At 41.6% G+C, this 20,169-nt stretch overlaps 1 protein-coding gene across 1 annotated transcript in view; it reads right to left on the bottom strand.

The window, feature by feature from the left end:
- The window catches only part of ADARB2 (adenosine deaminase RNA specific B2 (inactive)), a 324,517-nt gene that overhangs the window by 50,663 nt on the left and 253,685 nt on the right, over positions 1-20,169 (bottom strand). The window contains exon 4 of the mRNA XM_049798800.1: positions 13,833-13,947. Within this exon, the coding sequence (XP_049654757.1) occupies positions 13,833-13,947 (115 nt within the window). The remainder of the gene's footprint in view (positions 1-13,832; positions 13,948-20,169) is intronic.

The raw sequence follows: 20,169 nt of genomic DNA, 5'->3' as shown, positions 1-20,169 counted from the left end.
TCCTGAAGAGTATAGAGTATTTTCCTTGGTTGGAAGGTCCCTGATAAGAATCAGCTATTTTTTGGTTCTGTTTTATTTATTTACCAATGTAGACAGAATCTTATTTTCCCCAGCACAGCAGAAGTACACCAGGAGGCAATTTCCTTCTTCAGAAGCCCATCAGCCTCTCTGCCTGCACCTGAGGACCTCCATCAATATTCCTTCTCAGGGCAGTGAGACTGCTTCCTTCACCTTACATTATCATACCGCTAATGTGCCTCCCCATCTCCCCCTTCACCTTGCAGTCAAAGCACTACACTCTGCAAATACAGAGCAGACCATCTGGGGAAGCCGTCCTGCTCTCCAGGAGCTATACCTTACTCACCCCTCCCAATCAGTCCAGTGCACGGTGTGATGCCTTTTATTATTTCAAACATTTTATCCATAAATAAGCTATACTCTTCCTCTCTTCTAGTATGAGTGTAAGATGAGGAACGCATTCAGGATTTTCTGTGAGGTCTGGATTTATTCACAAATGAAAGACAAAGGCACCCAACACCTATTGATGTAGCAAGAATATGAATCCCTCTAACGTTGTTTGCTATCACAATGTCCACCCACACAGTAATAGCAAGTGTGCTCGGGGTGTTCTTTTTTTGGGTGAATTAACTCCGTATGTTGGCTTTCAGTGATATGGAGCCCCAGTAGGCAGTCACGTGTGGACACAGCCTCGGGTGTCTTCCAGTCCTGGCGAGATGCACGTGTTTGCAGAACATCACTGAGATGTTGCCTGAGGCTGGAGGAAATGGTGTCCAAGAATTTGCAGAACCAGTCTGAGTGTTAAACATTGAAAATCTCCATGTATTTTCCATTTGCAATGACAGAAAATAAAACACGTTCCTTCATGCTCAGAAATACCCAAGAGTTATGTCTCACTACTGTGGCACTCAGAAACACAGGTGTACATGACTTATGCATTAGCTCTGAAATATTTACACCTCACTGGGGAGCCAAATGGGGAAAGTGATCTGTGACCAATGTAGCACCATTCAGTGCTGCATGTGAGGGCACCCAGCATGGTGAGAAATACTTCCAACAACCTGACAGTTGCTCGATGTGTTCAGGAGCACATATGCTAACAGATCGCCCTCTTGCATGCCTTGCTTTGTACATCCATAGGGTTGGAGGTTTATCCCCTCTGAAATGCTTGATATTATTTCCAGTGAACATAGGAGGAATTTGTCTCTGAGAGTAAGACACATGATGCCTAGTTGATGAAGGTAAATTTTAACATTGACTGATCACATTGGCATTTTAGGCAGCATTTCCAACTCTTGAGCCTAGGTACTTGCTTCAGTGATTCAGAATTAATAGGCACTTCTGTACATTTGTCTATTTTGCATAAAAAACAGTCATTACTAACTCTTGTTATTAATGTTTACTTCCTATTTTATTTTGCCTGCAAAATACTTCAAATTTCTCAAGAGATTTCTATTTACAAATGTCAAGCTACCTCTTAAACATTGATTAATTTAACCTCGGACATGCGGCAGATCTAGACCGAGCACATCATCAGGTTGTGCCTAGGAAAGCTATAGCGTTGGCTGTGGCAAAACCCTGAACTAGCACTAACCTGGCAACACCAGCCACGTGCCACCTTCCCTGCTTCGGGGTGTGCGGCAGGGCATGATCCTAGAAGAGGATTGCTCTTGGCAAGACCCACGTTCTTACCGAGGGGAGCCGATCTCAGATGAAAGACCCGGGAATCTAACTGTGTTCAGGTCATTTGACAAACAAGAAGAAATGGGCTACATTATTATGACCTTAATTCCTGACCCACTGATTGTCAGAGTTCATGAGGCATTTCTTTCCCTCGCAGCCTTCTGCGAAGTAATGTTTGAGGAGACATTAGGTTAAAAGTAACTAGTGAATGATTTATAACAGGCACCTGCATTAGGTTTCTATTATTTGCCTAAAGACTCCTAATAGTTTTCAATTTGAAAAGGAAATGGAGCAGGGGAAAGGAAATTGGGGAGCTGTGTCAGCATACTGGCTGGGTCCTGGCTAACGCCGTGTTGATGGGGACAGCTGGGAGAGCGGGAAGGGAAATCGAAGTTTTTATTTTCGAAAATTCTGCCAATCAATTAGTTGCGTTATAGAACAAAAACGGACCCCTAAAGGACGCACCGTCTTTGATCACAGATTCAGTCTAATGATCTGGTGAGGTAACGAGCCTCTCTGGTGCTCTGCTGAAAGCCTGAGCCCTGCCCTGGGGTCTCGTAGGCAGGGTCTTCTCCCACAGCCAGGCAGGGGGACCTCCACTCTGCTAATGTTCATGCTGGCCGTGTCAGTGCTACTCCAGACTCGCACGGCAGAGCCGAGCCGTTGAAAAGCAAATGGGTTTTATTATAAGCCATTTTCAGTTTGCTGACACCGGCGGTGGGATTCATTTCAGCTGTTCTGGATAACTGGAGTTTAGATGTCTGTAGCCGAGCTAATTGCGGTAGGGTGTCTTTATAGTCAAAGGAGAGGAACTTTCCTGGGAGGTGATTCACCTGGCCTATTTTAGATATTTGCTTTTCGATAGTCTGCATTACACCCTAGTATTGCCGACTTCTCTTCATGACCTCTGAAGACCTGTAGACACCCAGCAGAAGTATAGTTTTCTACAATGTAGAAAGATGGCTGTAGTAAGATTTCTCTTATTACAAGTAACCAAATACCATGTGCAAAACTCCCCAAATTGTAAAGTGGCAAGGAGAGCAAATGTAGTTCCTTTAAATTTTTTTTTCCTGATTTTTAAAGATTCTGAAGTATTTTTTTTTAGTTTTTTCCCCACAACAATTAAGTATAATTGTTTGTATTAATGTTAATATATTCATGGATGGTCATATTGCCTTGAGCTGGGCTATTAGACACATAAAGCAAACAATGCTGTCTTCCCTACATGATCACTAAAAACATAAGTCCTGCAGCCACAGGGCTTGCAATAGAAATGATTCAGAAAGATGCTGACAGAAGAGACAGTAAGCAAGAAAAAATATGAAGGTTTTCTCAGCAGATAAGTTGGATATGGAGAACTGGCTGACATCTTATGGACTACAGTTATGAGCTGTGCTTTTAAGTCAGCCATGGCCATAAATGCAAACTGTCTACACCCATCTGCTTCGAGACACAGCTCTACCAATAAAACCAGAGAGTTTTGGCTAGTCTAATCAATGTTTCTACTGACTTTAATAGAGTTACTCTCACTTCTAGTGTGTTATGATCATTAAGTCCTTCCATAATACAGAATTTGTAGCCCTGCATATTTATGTGTTGGAAAAGGAAAATCAAAATCACTAGGTAATTGCAAGAGATGTTGACTTTTACACGCAATCAGAAAACTGAATCACACTGGCTGTATATGGAGAACTTCTGTGACATTCAGTTAGCTTAATTCACATCGAACAGGATGGAGTTTGCAACTGCTAATGCCAGCATACAACCGGGATCACACTTTGGCTGCTCAGCAGCTGGCGCAACACGTAGAGAAACACCAGTCAGTATCGTCTATTTCGCTGCATGTTTTAGACCCTGCTAGTGGTAATGAGATCTATCTTCTTTTTCAACATGACACCATGAAGACAACTCACTGCTTGGAATATATTCATTTTAAATTAGAAAAAAATAATGAGAAAAATCAGGTTTGATTAATTTAAAAACCCAACCCACCTCTTTTATTAGGTTGGAGACAACTGACACAAAATCCTATGCTGTAAAGAGGAAAACCAGAAATAATGATAGTGTAACATCAACCCTTGTGAATAATTCATGGGGTACAATTTCATGTTATTTTAAATGGTACTGCTTCTTTCTCTGATAAGCAATAATTTTATGCTCTTTCTTTACCTTTTTTAACAAATCAGTCAAAAGGACTGTCTATTGTTATCTGCTAAAAAGTGCATTTGGAATAATTTTCAAGGCAGCTTAATAGACCTCTGATCACAGAGGAGTTTTTTTGTTGTTTGGTTTTTTTTTTTTTTTTTTTTTTTTTTTTTTTTTTTTTAAAAAATACCCTCTACTCATAGCTGAATAAGTTCAGGTTTCCATTTCAGGTTTGTTTAGGGAAGGAAAATTTCTTGATGCTACATAGCACTGACAAGTTCCGCATTATTTTCTGTTATCTTCTTCCCTGGCAGCTCTACTGCATCCTTAGAATGGCTTTAATTTTGTAATAAGAGATAGTAAGACATGAAAGGGCAGTGATGCTGGAAAAGCTGCCTGCGGGCACAGCCGTGGGAACAATCCTGCACCCCACTGTCCCGAGGCAGGTCCCTGAGCCCACGCAGAGCTCTGCGGGGGACTGCGCTGCCAGGCTGCGGGCTGCGCTTGCCATGCTGGGAATGGGCAATGTCCCACGCAAAATACTTCTGCAAAAGAGGCAAAGAGCTCTCCTCCCTGAAAAAAACCAGGAAAAGGACATGTTTCTCTGAAAAGGAGTTGAAACCATTGTCCCTGTTTGTTAATGCTTGCATGGGGGTGGGTCTACGGTTAGAAGTGAGGGATGTGTTCACCCAGGTACATCAGTCCATTTGGCCTGTAACTTGGTGATGCACCGACAACCCCCTCTGAAGTTTCAAGAGGAGTGAAATCAAGATGCGTGTGTGAGGTGGGAGCTGAAGATCGAGGGACTGGTGTGTGTGGCATGGAGTACCCTACCCTTCGGGTTCAATGTGGAATATGCCCTCCTGACACAGTGCTGTTCCCAGCTCTGCGTGGAGAACAAAACCATACTCGTGGCTCCAAAAAAAAAAAAAAGAATATGTAGCCATAAGAAAAGAATTGTGTACAGCAGGCATGATTAACAGTATGCATACAGTTATTAACAGCGTGCATTTATCTGCCAGCAATAAAGACTCTGCTCAATGTTTTCTCTCCATTTGCTACAGTACCAGTGATGGTGACTGTGATCATTTCAGCAACAAACGGGAGCCTGGGACTTCAGTGAGCACCCTGGCTGTGTCCCATAGCTTGCAGTTGGCTGTCCCGAGGAGCAGCCCTGAGCTGGATGGGAGCGGCTGGTGTGAAGAAGTGGCTGACCAAAAATCTGGGAAGGAAGAAGCACGTTAGGGGCTTATGAAATGTAATAGCAGAAGTCTGAACAAAAGGCAAATACATAGCTAGGAAATATTAGGAATAAAGAAGTTGCTAGCAGTGACGTTAAAGGTATTTGGGGGTACAATTGGAAAGTAGTCTTTGAAATGCCGGAGTTGTGCAGGGATTTCTTTTCCTGACGTCAAACTGTGGGTTCTGTGAAAGTGAATATATTGTATTTGTGTGGAAAGAGAGGGTGTAGAGGGAGCCTCTGAGAGCCTCGTATTTTCTTCCTTTATTAATGTGTTGGGTAATCCTGCTTCTGACTGCGCCGCTTCGGGAAGGCTATTCTCTGCAGTGCTCTTCATCTTCGTCAGTGAATGAGCAGGGGCAGAGGCGCCGTCCTCTCTGCCCTGATCTCTGATCCCTCTGTGCTGGAACCAAGAGCCAGGGTATTGTCTGAGAGCAGCCATGGCTCTCCTTTCACAGCCAGGCACAGTAAACTTCCCCCCGTACCATGGGGTGTTTCTTTGTGAACAAATTCTAAATTCAGTTCCTCCGGAAGAAAAATCTCTTTCTGTCACAAACCAGTTTTGAACTGCTCGATCACATTGTCAGATGCCTGAAAAAGGACTCGTGCACTAATCCATTTTGCAAGATGTTCCTATGCATGTCTTACCAGTAAGTCTCATTCACAAAGAGAATTTCCCGGCCCAGAAAAGAATGGAGAGGAGGCTGCCAGAGTGGAGGCGAATCAGAAAAGAGGGGCAAAACTGCTGAGGGCTGCAGAGGAGAGTGACCCAACAGGAAAGAGTACAAAAATGAAAAATATAAACCTTTGGTAAGTGAGACCTATGAATGTGATATAAATACTTCCAAGTATCTGAAGGGTGCAAACCCCAAGGAGAAACGTGGGTACTAAATTTGGAGCAGTACAACTGAGGACCTGGGATGACATCACAGAAAATAAAAGTCAGGCTGAATAACTGGTGAGAATTATTAACAATGAGATCCATTAGACTAGAATGGTCTCCCAAGGTAGTGTTGAAAGCCCCATTGCTAATTGATTCATTTAAATCTAGACTGGAAAAAGCACTCGGGAATGCACCACAGGGAACAATCTTGCGCTTGCAGGGAAATGGACTGGATGACTTAGTGGTCTTTCCCAGTTCTAATTTCTATGGTCCATTTCTCTCCTCCCCTTAGTGGATGGAAAGGATGAAATCCCATCAGCTTTGCTTCTGAGGAGTGTGGAAGGAGACAGAGCTGTTCTTGCAAGTACCAGTGCCTTGTGCCTTCCCTTCCTTTCCTGAAAGTGGGCTTTGGAAATCTGGAGGGGAAGGAGGGACAGTCAGCCCAGGCCCCTGCATGCTTCATCCCCATACCACATCCATAAGGATTTTTTTTAAGCTAAATTGGTAGTGGCAGAATCAATGCTATTTGAGGGTCCTTTCCTTTCATGTGAGTTTGAACACTGTTTTCCTCCGCAGAAACAGAGCTGTGTAGGGGATTACAGGTAATTCTTAATTTTAAAACAGGACTGAACTGAACTTTGCCTGCCAGGTCCTGACTGCAGATATCTGTGTTTCTCCAACAAATATTGTGCCACTGATATCTGAGCACTAGGTAAATTGGCAGTCTTATATGCCAGGGAGATCCTTAATTGCTAGTGAGAAAGGATGAAATCCTGAATGTGGATTTTGGCGGATAAGTACAGGAGGAACTTATTCCTCATTATTTTTTTCTTGTATACTTGCATTTAAAAACGTCTTCCTATGCTTTTTACTAGGTCAGTAAAGTAAAAGCAACGGTTGATGTCACTAAACCTTTATTCACCCAATAAACTTCTGTTTTTAAGAGGAGAAGCACTCTTTGTTATTGAGATTGGAAGAATTTCCAGTTTGGCTTATCACAGAGCAGAATGAAAGTCTGAACTTTCCAACTCCCTGCTTCCCACACTTAGGGATGGAAACAGAAGTGCCTATTTTTCATTTCCATGTTTTATGTTAATTATTATACCCATCCTGGTGGCGAATGCAATTATATGTGACACAGAGCCAGGGCCTTGCCTGCATCCAGGTTTTGAGAGATGTCAGTTACTATTTGAATCAGAAATATTCTTGAAAGAGCAAGAACCAAATGCTAAGTCCAGAGACAGTAAACGGTCTGGGATAAAAAGCTCAGTGTCTGAGAAGAGCTAGCTGCTCTGAAAAGGAAACCAGAACAACCAGCGTGCACAGCAGGCAAGAAGACGTTTGCTGCTGGAGCTGCCTCAAAGGCACCAGTACGATGGGCTGGAGACTCCTACAGCTTGTGCAGCATGTGGAAAATGGGGGCTCAATTCCCTTCCCAGGTTAGGTTATTCTCCCATGGGAATGCCTAAAACTGCTGATATGAGAGGGGTGTTTGCCCCTCTTCTTGCTGAACGTGTGCTACCAAACAACTATGAGGACAGAGTTGGGGTGCTCACCTCCAAAAGTGAAGCCCTAGTTCTGTACTTACTCCCAGCTGGTGCATGCATTTTATCATCTTGTTTAGTGTAAAATATATAATCCGGCTTGGAGCGATGACCTTGAACTTGTTTTTCCCCACTCTTTGCAAGGCCACCTGGCTGTGTCCCATCTCATATTTTCGGTTTCTAACTAATGTATCCTCAACTATTTTCTGTTCCTTAGCACTGATTTAACAGAAAAGATGAAGAAACACCTGAAGTTGCTCTTGTAGGGGGAGTACTTGCAGTGGCATGCCTAAGCCCTTATTTTAAAAGAAGTGATGAACCTGGTGGAGCCACAGTTTTAACTGCAAAACCTCAAACATCCTTTGAGCTGCAATTTGGAAACCTAAATCTGTTGGGCTGCAGGAATCCTAGTCTGCCCCTTATAGGTCTACATTACAAAATCCAGGAATAGAGTTTCAGCTGTGGAAAAGGGATGCTCTTATGGAGTTCGAAATTATTTAGAGCAAATCTGAAAACTATTGGTTTAAGGTTTATAATCAGAGGAAAACAGATTTCTGAGAAAGAGTGACATATATGGTTTCTAACTACTTATCTATTTACCTATTTTAAAATATTTGGAGCAAACCTGTCAACTGGTGTTGATGTGTCAACCTGGGCACATGTAAGAAGTGGATAATGTTTCCAAGAATGTCAAATTACTTTGGTGAAGGTGAAGAAACTTCATGAGATTTTCAAAAACATGGCAGCCGTTTGGGCACCCAAGTTTGATTTGGGAATTTTAGTCTCATTGAAACACTGAGTCTCACTGGGATCAGGCTTTTAGCATCCATCTAACTATGCAAGTGGGACATGAGCGCCTAAATTACTCTTGTGACTCTATTCTTGAAGGGATGTGCCCTGGGCACTAATCTGTAAATTATTCACAGTTCCTTTAACCGGTTTGGCTACTTGTATCCAATCTGGGATGGAGCAGACTGACACTCTACATAGGGCCTAAATTTTCTACTGTATTTTACTACTTTGTAACTTTCCTATTTAAACTAAGGATCAGAAAACAATTGGCCATCAATATTCCTGATTGTACTTAGACATCAGGCTTTATGAGTCTTAATATGACTGTAAGGATCCACAGAGACCTATTGTCAACTTTACTTTTTTCTGTTATTCCACTTAACAATGATTAAGATCCGTTCCATGAGATACAGATGATAATTTCCCATCTTTTATCACAGCATGAAATTGCTATTTAGGGCTCTTTTGTCCAGTTCATCTTTATTTCATACAAGATAACTGAGAAGACCTCCTAGTTTGCTTTTAACATCAAAATGATTGTCAGCTTAAAAAAAAAAAAAGATAGAAGAGAGAAAATTGAAGTGAGAAATCAACTCATAACCTTTTTCTACGAATGCCACGCTCCTGTGAAAAGGACTGAACTTTCTTAATGCTTCATTTTTAACAGAAAGCATGACAAAAAGTTCCTATCAGTATTTAAACTGCTAAGATTTGTCAAACACAAATGGGAAAATAGTGTTTAAATAGCAGTCTCATTTTGTCCATAATGATTATGGGAGGGTTTTTCTGCAAAGAGGACTTGGCAATAATAGATCATCTTTGCACTGAGTGACAGGAATTCTTTACTGCGGCCGGTGATTTCAGGTAGAGCGCAAACGTATGCCCGTATCTGGTCAGAGCTGGCAAAAGCAAACTCTGTGTCTGTGGTGTAAGTAACCAGCGTGAATGCCGCCGGCCTTTATATCGCAGCGCTCGGCGTGCAGCTCCCACCTCCAGCTCCCACCCCGCGCTGCCCTGCCCTGCCCTGCCCGGGGGCTTCCTATCTCCCAGCTCCGGGGGCAGGCAGCACTCTCCGCGCTCTCCTCCATCACCCACGCACGGGTAAAGCCAGCTGCCCTGACCGCTGACCCGTGGTGGGACCATGCGCTTCGCCAAGCCCTGCAAGAGCTGCCTTCTCAGCAGCGGCTCCTTGGCCTCCTGTCACCTGGTAATCTGTGACTTCGTGCATCAGGGGTGAAGGTACATGAGAGTGTTGTGGTTTCACACTTGTTGCCCTGTGCTAGAAAATATTAGCTTGCTTGCCCTTGATTTTTTCCAACTGTATCCACTGGCATAATAATAATAATAAATTATTTTTCCCTGATTTTTTTTTTTTTGAATAAAAAGGTACAGCAGACAAGTGGGTCAAAATAAGATGTCCAAATTGCCCCCAAGAGACAGTTACACAGGAAGAGTGGGAGCTGGTAGGTTACCTTAATCTGTGACAGCAAGAAAGAGTATGTCCAGCTATTGTTGTTGCGCACCCTGAAATGAAATATTGATTGATCCTGGCCAACAGCCAGACACCCACCCAGCCTCTCGCTCACTCCCCTCTCCTATGTGATTGAGAGAAAATAGAAGGAAGGCAAGAAGACTCATGGATTGAGATAATGATATCTCACGGTTGCTTGGCAAGACAAATGCCATAAACCCAAATGTCTCCCCCTTCTCTTTCTTTCCCCAAACCTTTATTGCTAAGCACAATGTGATAGGGCATGGGATATCCCCTTCATCAGCTGGGGACAGCTGTCCTGGTTGTGTCCCCTCCCAGCCTCTTGCCCACCCCCAGCCTACTTGCTGGGGATGGGGATGGCGATGGGAGAGAGAAAGTCTTGACACTTTGCAAGCACTGTCCAGCAATATCCATAACATTAGTGTTATCAACTCTGTTTTATCCACAAATGCAAAATACTATGAGGAAAGTTAACTCCATGCATCACATGCCTGGATATACATGTTGTGAGGTGATGGTTTGTGTTTGACATGATGTTATCTGGACTGTCTCCTCCACAGGTGAACTGATGTTTTTAATTTACCATATGTGAACCCATTATATCTTCAGAGAAGTCAGGAGAACTACTGTGGATAGTCAGTATGTGATAAAACTTAGGTCCTCGTATTAATACTATGCTACAGTAACAAGTATACTTATTGTTCTACTTGAAGATATCCTGTGGGAGTATGGCTTGCTGTACATGGAAGATTTGAATGCAATGTCTTACCCGTTAAACAATTTTTCCTAAAGTCAATCAAACAATTTCTGATAGAACAATCTTCTCTGAATGTGTTTCAACAAAATTAGAACGTGTTAGAGGATGGGCAGATTTCAAATACATTATAACTGCAGAACTGTTAAATAATTTACTTCAACTGTTCCATCTTTTGAAACATTTAGTTCAAGATCTGTTATGCTAGTTTTTTAATTATTATGCTATTCAATTATTATATTACATCAGATAACAACACATCAGCTGGTATCTAGTGTGATAATTTGCTCATACCTAGGCAGGTGTTTTCAAGGTTATCTTGATGTCTACTAATCAAATGTTTTGAAAACTTACTTTCACAAAAATGCATCGAGTTTTTAACTTTTCATCACAATTCAGAGCAAAGTATATCTAAATACATTGGACTGCCTGTTTTTCTGACTAGCAATTTATTACTGCGGAACATTCACAGTCAGTCAATAACATCATTTTCTACAGTTTTTTCTTTCTCGTACTTTGGAATTTGCCCTGGGTGCTACAGCATAAGTCAATTACAGTGCACAAATGTAACTCTCTTTGGTTTCCCTGGGAAACTGAAATGGCAGAAAAAAATGTCAGAGTTCAGGAAAAGAAAACCAATCTAGCACACTTCTGTTTCGCCTGTAGAGATTTTGTATTATCTTAACAGCAGTTATCACAGAATCACATTGTGCTTTTTACCAGCTTTGTCTGAAAACTGTACAAGCACAGATAAATCTGTTTCTAGTCAGGATGACATTAAATTGAAATGAAGGTAAAAACAAATTAATTTTTGTCTGTTATGGGTGCGTATGGTACCAAATGCAACAAGACATTACCAGATTTGTTTTTGTTGATGTCATTAGTAAACTGTTTGCAGAGATCTAAGGGTTTTTCTGCCAAATTCTATGTTAAAAACACAGGAAATGGGTACTTATTTGAGTGTTTGATGTGGAAAACCTGTCTGTGCCATCTCTGAACAGAGTGTGTCAAGGTCCTTGCTACCTCTGGGAATGATAGTGGGGAACAGACCACAAATCTACAACTTTAGTACAGAAAATAATGACACAAATGGCAAATGATTCGTCTTGCCACGGTTGGCAGACATTCTTGTGCTGGAAAGAACTCAAATCTTCCTGGAAAATGTACCAAGATAAGGCTATTTCTAGCTTTGCATCCTCTGTGAATCACTTAATATCTGTGCGTTTCTTTTCTAGGGTCCACAAAACCAGTAAGATATTGACAAATTGGATGGCTGACAGATTGAAGGAATTCATAAAAGGGAATTCAGAATTAAAAAAGAAGCCTTGAGGGAAATGGTTTGTGAATATAAGTAAAATTATACTGTGTCTTAATGCTGACTAAGATGAAATATGAAATACAAATGTGTAAAATCCCACTAAGGTCATGGGACTCATAAAAAAAACCATCAGGAGGACACTTTCACCCCTTCCCCAAAGAAGAGACACAGACAGCCCCAGCTGCCCAGCAAGGCTAGCAGGGATCTGGATGTGCCTCTTCCTTCCCCTAGCACTGCATGCCCTCAGCAGCCACGATTTTCAAAGTTATGACTCCTTTAGGTGACTTCTCTTCCCGTATGGTGTGGGGTTTTAAACTGCTGCTTTGGTCATACAGAATGAGGCTGCATTCGTTCCATCATGCTTTTTAAAGCAGGTATAGGCCTGGGCTAAAGAATGCAGAAGTAGGACCTTGGCAAGGTAGAATAGAATGAAATTTTTACAGGCAAAATACACACTGAATATAGGAAAACTGAACAGGGGCACTAAGCTGTGTACAGCCTCCCCCCAACAAGTGATTAAAGTAACAATTCTTGGCTCCTGTAACTTAGCTTCTTATAAAAGGCATATTTAAATGTTATTCCTTGTGGTCCAGCTTTGAAAGCGCTCCTCTAAATAAATTACAACACTTTTTGAAAATCTGATGAGTCCTACAGTCAAGAAATCTGACTATGACAAGGCAGCTGGTATGCTGGTGCATATTTCACATCCCAAAGTCAATCACAATCTCCCTTTTATTTTTCTTGGTACTAAATATGTCTCCTATGGTCCGTAGGACTTATAAACCATGTTTTGTGTTTGTACAACACTATGTCTGTGCAGCACTTAAAAAATAGAAGACTCATCCATTATTCCAGATCCTAAAGTAATATAAAAAATAACTACTCAAACCAGATTAAGCAAAATGATAACAAATTTAGCTGAGAAGGAGTTCAATTTCAACCAGAGGTCTAAAAGACTTTTAGGTCAACTTCTCTACTTCTAGTTTCAGGAGAGAATTTCTCACTCTTTTCATATCAGAAAGGAAAAGAATAAGTTACTCTGCACAGAACTCTTAGCTGTATTTAGGTTCTGTGGTTGGAAAAGATCCAGCAGATAATCCTGTCTCCTTCCTGCTGCCTTGCAATATTCACAACTGTCCCTCTTGAATCTAGCTAATGTAATTGTTGAAAGGAAGGAGTAAAACAAGCCTGGATGAATTATACATGCCTTTCCCCTCTGAGCTTATCTTCTCATTTCTAAACTCAATCCACTGCTCCACATGTCTAAGTGAGAATGAAGTTTATGGCAGCATCTCCACTGCTGACATTCTCATAAATACTGAGGTGCCCCAGCTGAGGTACGCTCACAAAGAAAGACAGACCATCTATGCAACAGTTTCAGCAAAGGGCTAAAGATTTCTATGTAGTATGTGTCCATCAGTTAACTCTTAACAGGAGTGAATATCAAAGTTAGGCCCTGCTGATAAGTTTAAGTATTTCCCACGGTTAGAGCAAAGCAGAATTAAAACGACATGTGCTCTGGGTCCATTTCTTTTGACTGGAAAGCAAATGGGCTGAGATTTGCTTTTGTTGTCAGTCTGAAACAAGGTTTATGGTAGCCTTGTACAAGAACCTGGTGTTTCCAGATCTAAAAAAGCAATTAATGGATAATACAACTTTTTATTGGTAACTACTACCTCCCCGCCCCCCATCTATTAGGAAAAGCAAAATCAGACAGGTCTGCATTTTGTCCTGTAAACAAAGCTATGTAGGGACATATTTATGAATAAATCTTTACCTCTGTTGCCAATATTTTTTGTGTGAACTTACTTGAGATGTAAATATTTAATGCTTCTTTTCTCTGCATTACTATTTATTTTTCTGTGTGGGAGTAAAGGCATCCTTCAATACTGTGGACCAGGTAAATAATGTATTACTTAGTCATGAAAAATGCCAGAGGAAAATAAATGAGAGGATATCTTACCTTTGGTCATCACAATGCCTGCAAGAGTTTTGTGGCGTGCATGCATGGAAGTGAAATTATCTGTCAGCTCCCGGAACTTCTGTGCAACCATTTGGTATACGGAGTCGGCAAAATCCTGAAAGACACAGTCAGAAAGAATTTTTTCACTTCTTTGATTGAGGAGCCTGGGTGTTTCTGCAGATTAGTCACCTGCTGTCAGCTGCTGAGAGGTTCCTTTTAGAATTAGACACCACCTACCCAAGCAAAGATGAAAGGAGTATCTCTCTGTCAACTACCCAAATCACCCTCAGAAAAGGCCAAATTAACTGAATTAAAGCTAGAGACCCGTATGGACTAGGATTAGTGGTAAAGGGAGAAGATTTCAAGGTTGACTTATTTTCAGCCTCCTAGATGTTGGTCCAGGATCAGTTCACAGGAAATTTGTTGGTCCTTAATGGATTTTATTGTAGTGAGCTGAAGAGGCGGACGTGTGTCCCACCAAAGCACTTATTTCCATGAGCCCACTGAAAATTTCCATTAGCCCACTGAAGCCCGAGAGCTGAGGTCTGGGTTATAGGTAAGGACTGTCTGTTTCTGCATTCGAGGTGAGTTTTTAATGACTCGCAGCTACTGAGGTAAAACAATCAGCTCAGGAATCTGGGCTATGTTTAATGCTGTCAGAGGAGTACCACGGTCTGTCTTGCTTCCAGCTTGACAGCCATTGGGAGGAAGGGAAGGGGAACCTCTGCTTGCACACCCTACCGAAGGTGTTGCTCGCGTGAGTTCATTGGTGTGCAGTAGTGCTGAGGGACTGGACTGCCAGGTCTCCTCCTGAGCATGTCAGCTTTGTTGAAAGGTCAAATTTTCCCATGGACTGGGCTCTAGAGACCGTGTGGTCTGAACCCGCAGGTCTGAGTGAGTCCAGTCACCAGGGAGAGCCTTGGGAAGCTGGCTACTGAAGTCAAGCAGGGTAAAAGGTCTAAAAAGTGAATTCTGCAGACTGCATATGGCTGAATGTGAACTGAAACCAGCTCTGATGCTCCTGAGAACGCCACTACTTGGACCGGTTCCCTGCTGCGGTGTTTAGTATCTTTTCATTTACTTAATCTCTGCACTTTGTTTGGCACAGAGCCTTTCAAGCATACATGAGAGATAAGTCAGAGGAACGTTGTTTGTGAGCATGAGTTGTTCTTAAAGTGCTTTGCAAGTCTGAACATAAAAAAGTAAGATCCAAAGGATATTTTTTTTTTTTTTTTTCCCTGAGCCATATGATTTCTTGTGGGAAACCAAGCTGTACCTACAAATCCTTCCAGGAGCAGTCCTTGGGGGCTGGACCTTACTCTGGGTTGCTGACAGAAAACCTCCTGGCATGCTGTAATCTGGTTAGCACCCAGTGCTTACATCTTTATTAGCAAAAGTGGCTCGACCAAGCAACAATTCCAGTTTTTCTCTTGCTGTTGGGCTAAGCTACCCGGGGGAAGGTCCCGGTAAAACAGGCCCCCTTGAATTCACCTAGTTTCTTTAAGTGGGCTCATGGTACACATGGAGGAGACGCTGAGTCTGATACTCAGCCTCCCTCACCCTGAAAGATCCACAGCCATGCAGGAGTAAGGAAATGTATTTAAGAAGATCATATCCATCCTTTTTCTCCCAAAACTGTTAATGGTAATGAAAACATGTTGGCGAAAACACAGTATTTTAAATTGGGAGAACACACAGCTATTTTTCAGAGGAAAGCAGATTCTAATTCACAAATATTATCAGTAATACTACTGCCACTGAGAGCCTCTACAGGCTGTATACCATATGTTTCTACAGTTTGTTGCAAAAGTCAGCTTAATTTTTAAACATTGTTATAGCAAATATAAAAAATCTAATTAAATAAAACATAACAACAATTAGGCAACCCCCTTTTCATAAAACCTGGAATATTTTTTCCACGTACAATGCTTGTAAGTGATTGCAATATGCTCAAGTACATGGAGGATAGGCTTTCTCTGAAACAATAATTTTTCTTTGTTTTGCTAAATGCAGCTTTCCAAGGTATTGCTCTGGGAACAAACCATTTGCCCAAAAAGACAGTTTAATATAACATGAAATAAAATATGCTGGCTTGTTGCAAAAGAAGGAAAGAAGCACATAAACCCTTTCTGGAAGATGCATACAAAATTCTACACTAGAATTAAATGAAAACTAAGAAAAATTATCAAGAACAGTTTGACAGTTTCTAAATGGAATTTCAATTTGACCGCATTTATAACTCTTCTAATCTAATTGTCCACAACCACCATGTGAGCAAGGTTTTGCTCATACAGTGCTTCTGAAGGATGAATTTTGGGTCAATTCTCATTTGTCAAGCATCAAGGCACCCTTGTGATATAAATGCAATTATAGTTGCTTTACAGATGAATGAGTGAAGGCACTAAAAGGGTGAGGGACTGGTCCAGGGGAATAGCATGGAGCTGGGCACAGCCAGGTGTTCTGATTTCCTGATGCTCTGGTTAAGTGCTCAGCGCTGGAACACTGCCTGTCTTTCATAATATGAAAGTTTGTTTCTAAACTTGTTTTCCCTACTGAAGAGTGACTTCATCCATAACGGAAAACTAAAGAGTATTTGCAGGACTGATATAACCGGGCCCCATATGGTGGACTGAAAATCTGATCAGTTTTATTTAGACTAGAAAGAAAGCAAAAAAAAAAGAAGAAAAAAAAAAAGAGTATCTCAATAAAACTATCTACACCATCATTTAAAAAAGGAATCAAATCATAAATTTAATCTGCTGCAGTACTGCAGTCCAATCCATGCCTGCATTTCTAGCGTACCCTCCAAATCTGCATCCCAGGGCATTTTGCGCTCATTAAGAGTTAATTAGCTTAGAGGCACATACAATTCCTAAAAGAATCATTTAAAAAATGCTAAATAGAACAAATAACTTCTAACTTTGGATTTAGAAATCCCCACAGTCAGAGCTTTCTTTACTTCATTTGGCAGTAGGTTCCAAAGCCAGAGAGCAAAGAGACTCACTAAAGGCAAAATAACGACATGACTTCAGATAACATTTAGGGACGATAAGGAATTCGGCATTTGCTGATCTCAAGGAGTGACCTGGGACATTAAAGAACAGCAAATCCATTAAATGTGAAGCCTCTTAGCTAAAATAAGTCAGGCGAGTATTTTTGGTCTTGAATCCATTGCCTGAAAGGATGCCATTGAAATTAATAGAAGCAGAGGAGTGGCATACTTGAATACATGTAGGATGCAGGAAAACCAGCCAGAAACATAGGGTCTAAGCTGAGAGGTCATTTACAGGCTGTGATATTGCCCCAACTTTCCAAATGGATATTCCAAAGTACAATGGAAAGGAGGAAAAGGAGCAGTCTATTTTTGCAGATGGTGAAAAATAAGAAGTCAATATATGCACAGCTCAGCCCTGTAATGAATTTGATACCCTGAGGATTTGCATGTAATGCAGCATAATTGCAGGGCCTTGAATAATCTGTTCCTGAAAGCTGGCTCAGAGCTGGGTATAGGGTTAGTTCCCTCACCTATATCCATAAGTTACAAAAGGCGCGGAGTGTTGCCTTCCTCTCTAACACACACCAGAGCAGCTATTTGGCCTGATTCATTCATGTGTGCTGAAATCATTGACAGCGTTTCTGCCTATATTGAGTCTTTAGACTGGATTTCAATGTTTTTACAGAGACAAAACTGGTTACAAATACATCTAATGCATACCGGACTGATACGGTGCAGATAAGAGTTGGTATATTTATCCCTGCTCTGTTTAGAACCATAAATTTTATTCCAGAGATTTTCTTGCTTTACTATAAAACAATAACCCTAGGATACTAAAAGATACATATCCGGATGATCATTCCTGATGGGATATAAACCAGAAAAATTCAACTACTGATGGCCATTGTGAGCCTGGTTGAACTTTTGGGGTACGGGCTAGACAGATGGCTATCTGCCATCAGAAATAACTTTAAAACCATACACAGAAGAAAGCATTCTTTTGTTATTCTCTATTATCGAAACAATTAGTCTCAGACAAAAGTTGTGTTTGGTGATATCACAGTTCCTATTGCCAGATATGAGTGAAAATAAAAGTCTCCATCTGGAGTAAATACAACAGCCAAATACATCTTGGCAGCTTCTGAACGAATATCAGGTTGGTAGTAGAAAAAGGGAAAATTTCAGAAGATGGGGGAAAAAGAAGAGTAGAAACTTTCTTTGTGAAACAAAAATTCAGTGCAATTAATACAGGTGCATGCAATTACACTGATCACATAATGGCAGAGAAATGGCAGCTTGGGGCAGGGGGACAGGGCAGGAGAAAATAAAAAGATACAGACAGTCAGAACTCTGAAAATTTTTACCAAGACACACAGGAGAATAAGTACTCAAATACCGCTTGAGTGCTGGACCTAGGGCTGGCTTATGTTTGGGTCTTAAATCTCCTTGGAAAACGGGTCTGATGCAAAATGCCACTGAAGCCAGTGGAAGTATGCCTGACTGAAAGATGCTCCAGTTAAGGCTCAACCGGCAAGGATGGGAGTTCAAACATGCCCGTGCCCTGGCCAGGCAGGGTGAGCTCGACCATACCATCTTTGCCTGCATATTGGAAGGAAAAAACTTGACCCTGGGGAAGAACTGACCTTCCAGGTGCTGAGTTTGTTTCAAATCCCCTGCTTTCATTTGCCTGCTATCAAAATCTTAGCTTTCACAGGTCTCACTTAGGTGTTTCTGTAGAAACAATATTTGTCTCACAGGCAATTTTTTTGAGATCAAAACTTTGCTCAGTCTTAATAATGCAGTGAGTGGTATGAGTAAGGCAAACAGGACTGTTAGACCCACAGCGAGGGGCAAATCTCAGTTCCACTCAAACCATGCACATTGTCTAAATGCTTACTGTCACTGGTAGAAGCAACAGTTACTTGTTCAGCTGCCTGGCAGAAGAAAGAAAACAGATAACACTAAACTTTTCACTGTGAAAAAAGACTGAGATCCTGCAGTATTCAATAAGCTATATTTTAACACATACAAGGAGGCTGGAAAAATGAAAAATAGATGTCATTACTGCTAAAACTGCACTGTGTTGTCTGAAGTATTCATCTGTCCTTGATTACTATATCAAATTACATGTATTCTTCACAAAGGAAAATCAAAATTTAGGTCATACCACTACGTAACCAAAAACTTTTAGTAATTTCTTAGGACTAATATTTCAAATGGTATAAATAATTAAATGTGTTCAAGTTTGCAATGGGAGTCTTCAGGGTAAAACTGACATTCAACAGGAGTAGTAAGGATATTAAAATCAATAGATTATAAAGAAGAAAGCCTTTAGTAAACATTTTCTATTGAAATCCTGTCTTAGGGTTTATAGGGTTGAAATACCAAAAAGGTTAGATTTGCATATGGATGGGAAGAAATATTCTGCTATACAGATATCACCAAGGGCGCTGTTTCTCCTGTCTACCAAGTACTTTATTTTCCAGAAAATTACTGACATTTGGGGGGTAAATGTTGAACACTATGAAAGGGGACAGGGTTGAATTAAGTTCACAGCTTCCTTCACAGATAAAAGGAGATGGACACCTCATTCTTTTTACTGGCTGAGGGGGAAACAGGCACTTGTTGACAGTAGGAGTTTGTATTTTTTCCTGTGGGGAAATCTCACTGTCTAAATGGGAGGGGAGGAAAATACAGCACAAAGAATATCAATCCTGAAGCGCTTCTCCTGGTCAGGGTGTGTAGCAAATTGCTACACAACACACTTTTTCCCAGGCTTGTAAATAAGTTTGCCGTAGCTATTTGGGGATTCATCGCTCAGTGAATGTACCCTCGAGCCAATGAATTAGTCAGGCTCTTCCCAGGTACTACATCATCTTCAAGATGCAGCCCGGAGAAGAGAAACAGCCGAGGGTCGTGGGCTGCCCTTCACCATCAGTCTTCTACCACCAATTTAACGCCAGGAGCTCCCCTGGCGTGGTGGAAAGGGCTGAACAAGGACCTAGAGGAACGGACAGGCCGGGGTGACCTGGGCACGGGAGGAGGGCAGTGGGTCACAGGCGGTGGGTTGCAGGCTGGGTTCATTCCTTGCCCTGCTTCCTGGCACCCTCAGTGCAAACCACTTGCTTTGCCATGAGTCCCACTTCTCCGGAGGTAAAAAGGGGACGATTTTTACCCACCTCACAAGGGAACTGTGAGGCAAATGGCAGTGACGGTGGTGAGAGTCTCCAAGCAGGATCATGCAAGGACTTCTGCAGCCAGACTGGAGGCTGCAGTCCACAGCCCCTCATAACTCAGCCTTCCTTCAACGTGCACAGGCATTTACAGAGTATTACTCAAAGA

The sequence above is a fragment of the Accipiter gentilis genome, chromosome 4 (assembly GCF_929443795.1).
Source record: "Accipiter gentilis chromosome 4, bAccGen1.1, whole genome shotgun sequence".
Taxonomy (NCBI): Eukaryota; Metazoa; Chordata; class Aves; order Accipitriformes; family Accipitridae; genus Astur; species Astur gentilis.
The sequence above is the reverse complement of the archived record's forward strand: the minus strand, read 5'-3'. Positions and strand labels throughout refer to the sequence as shown.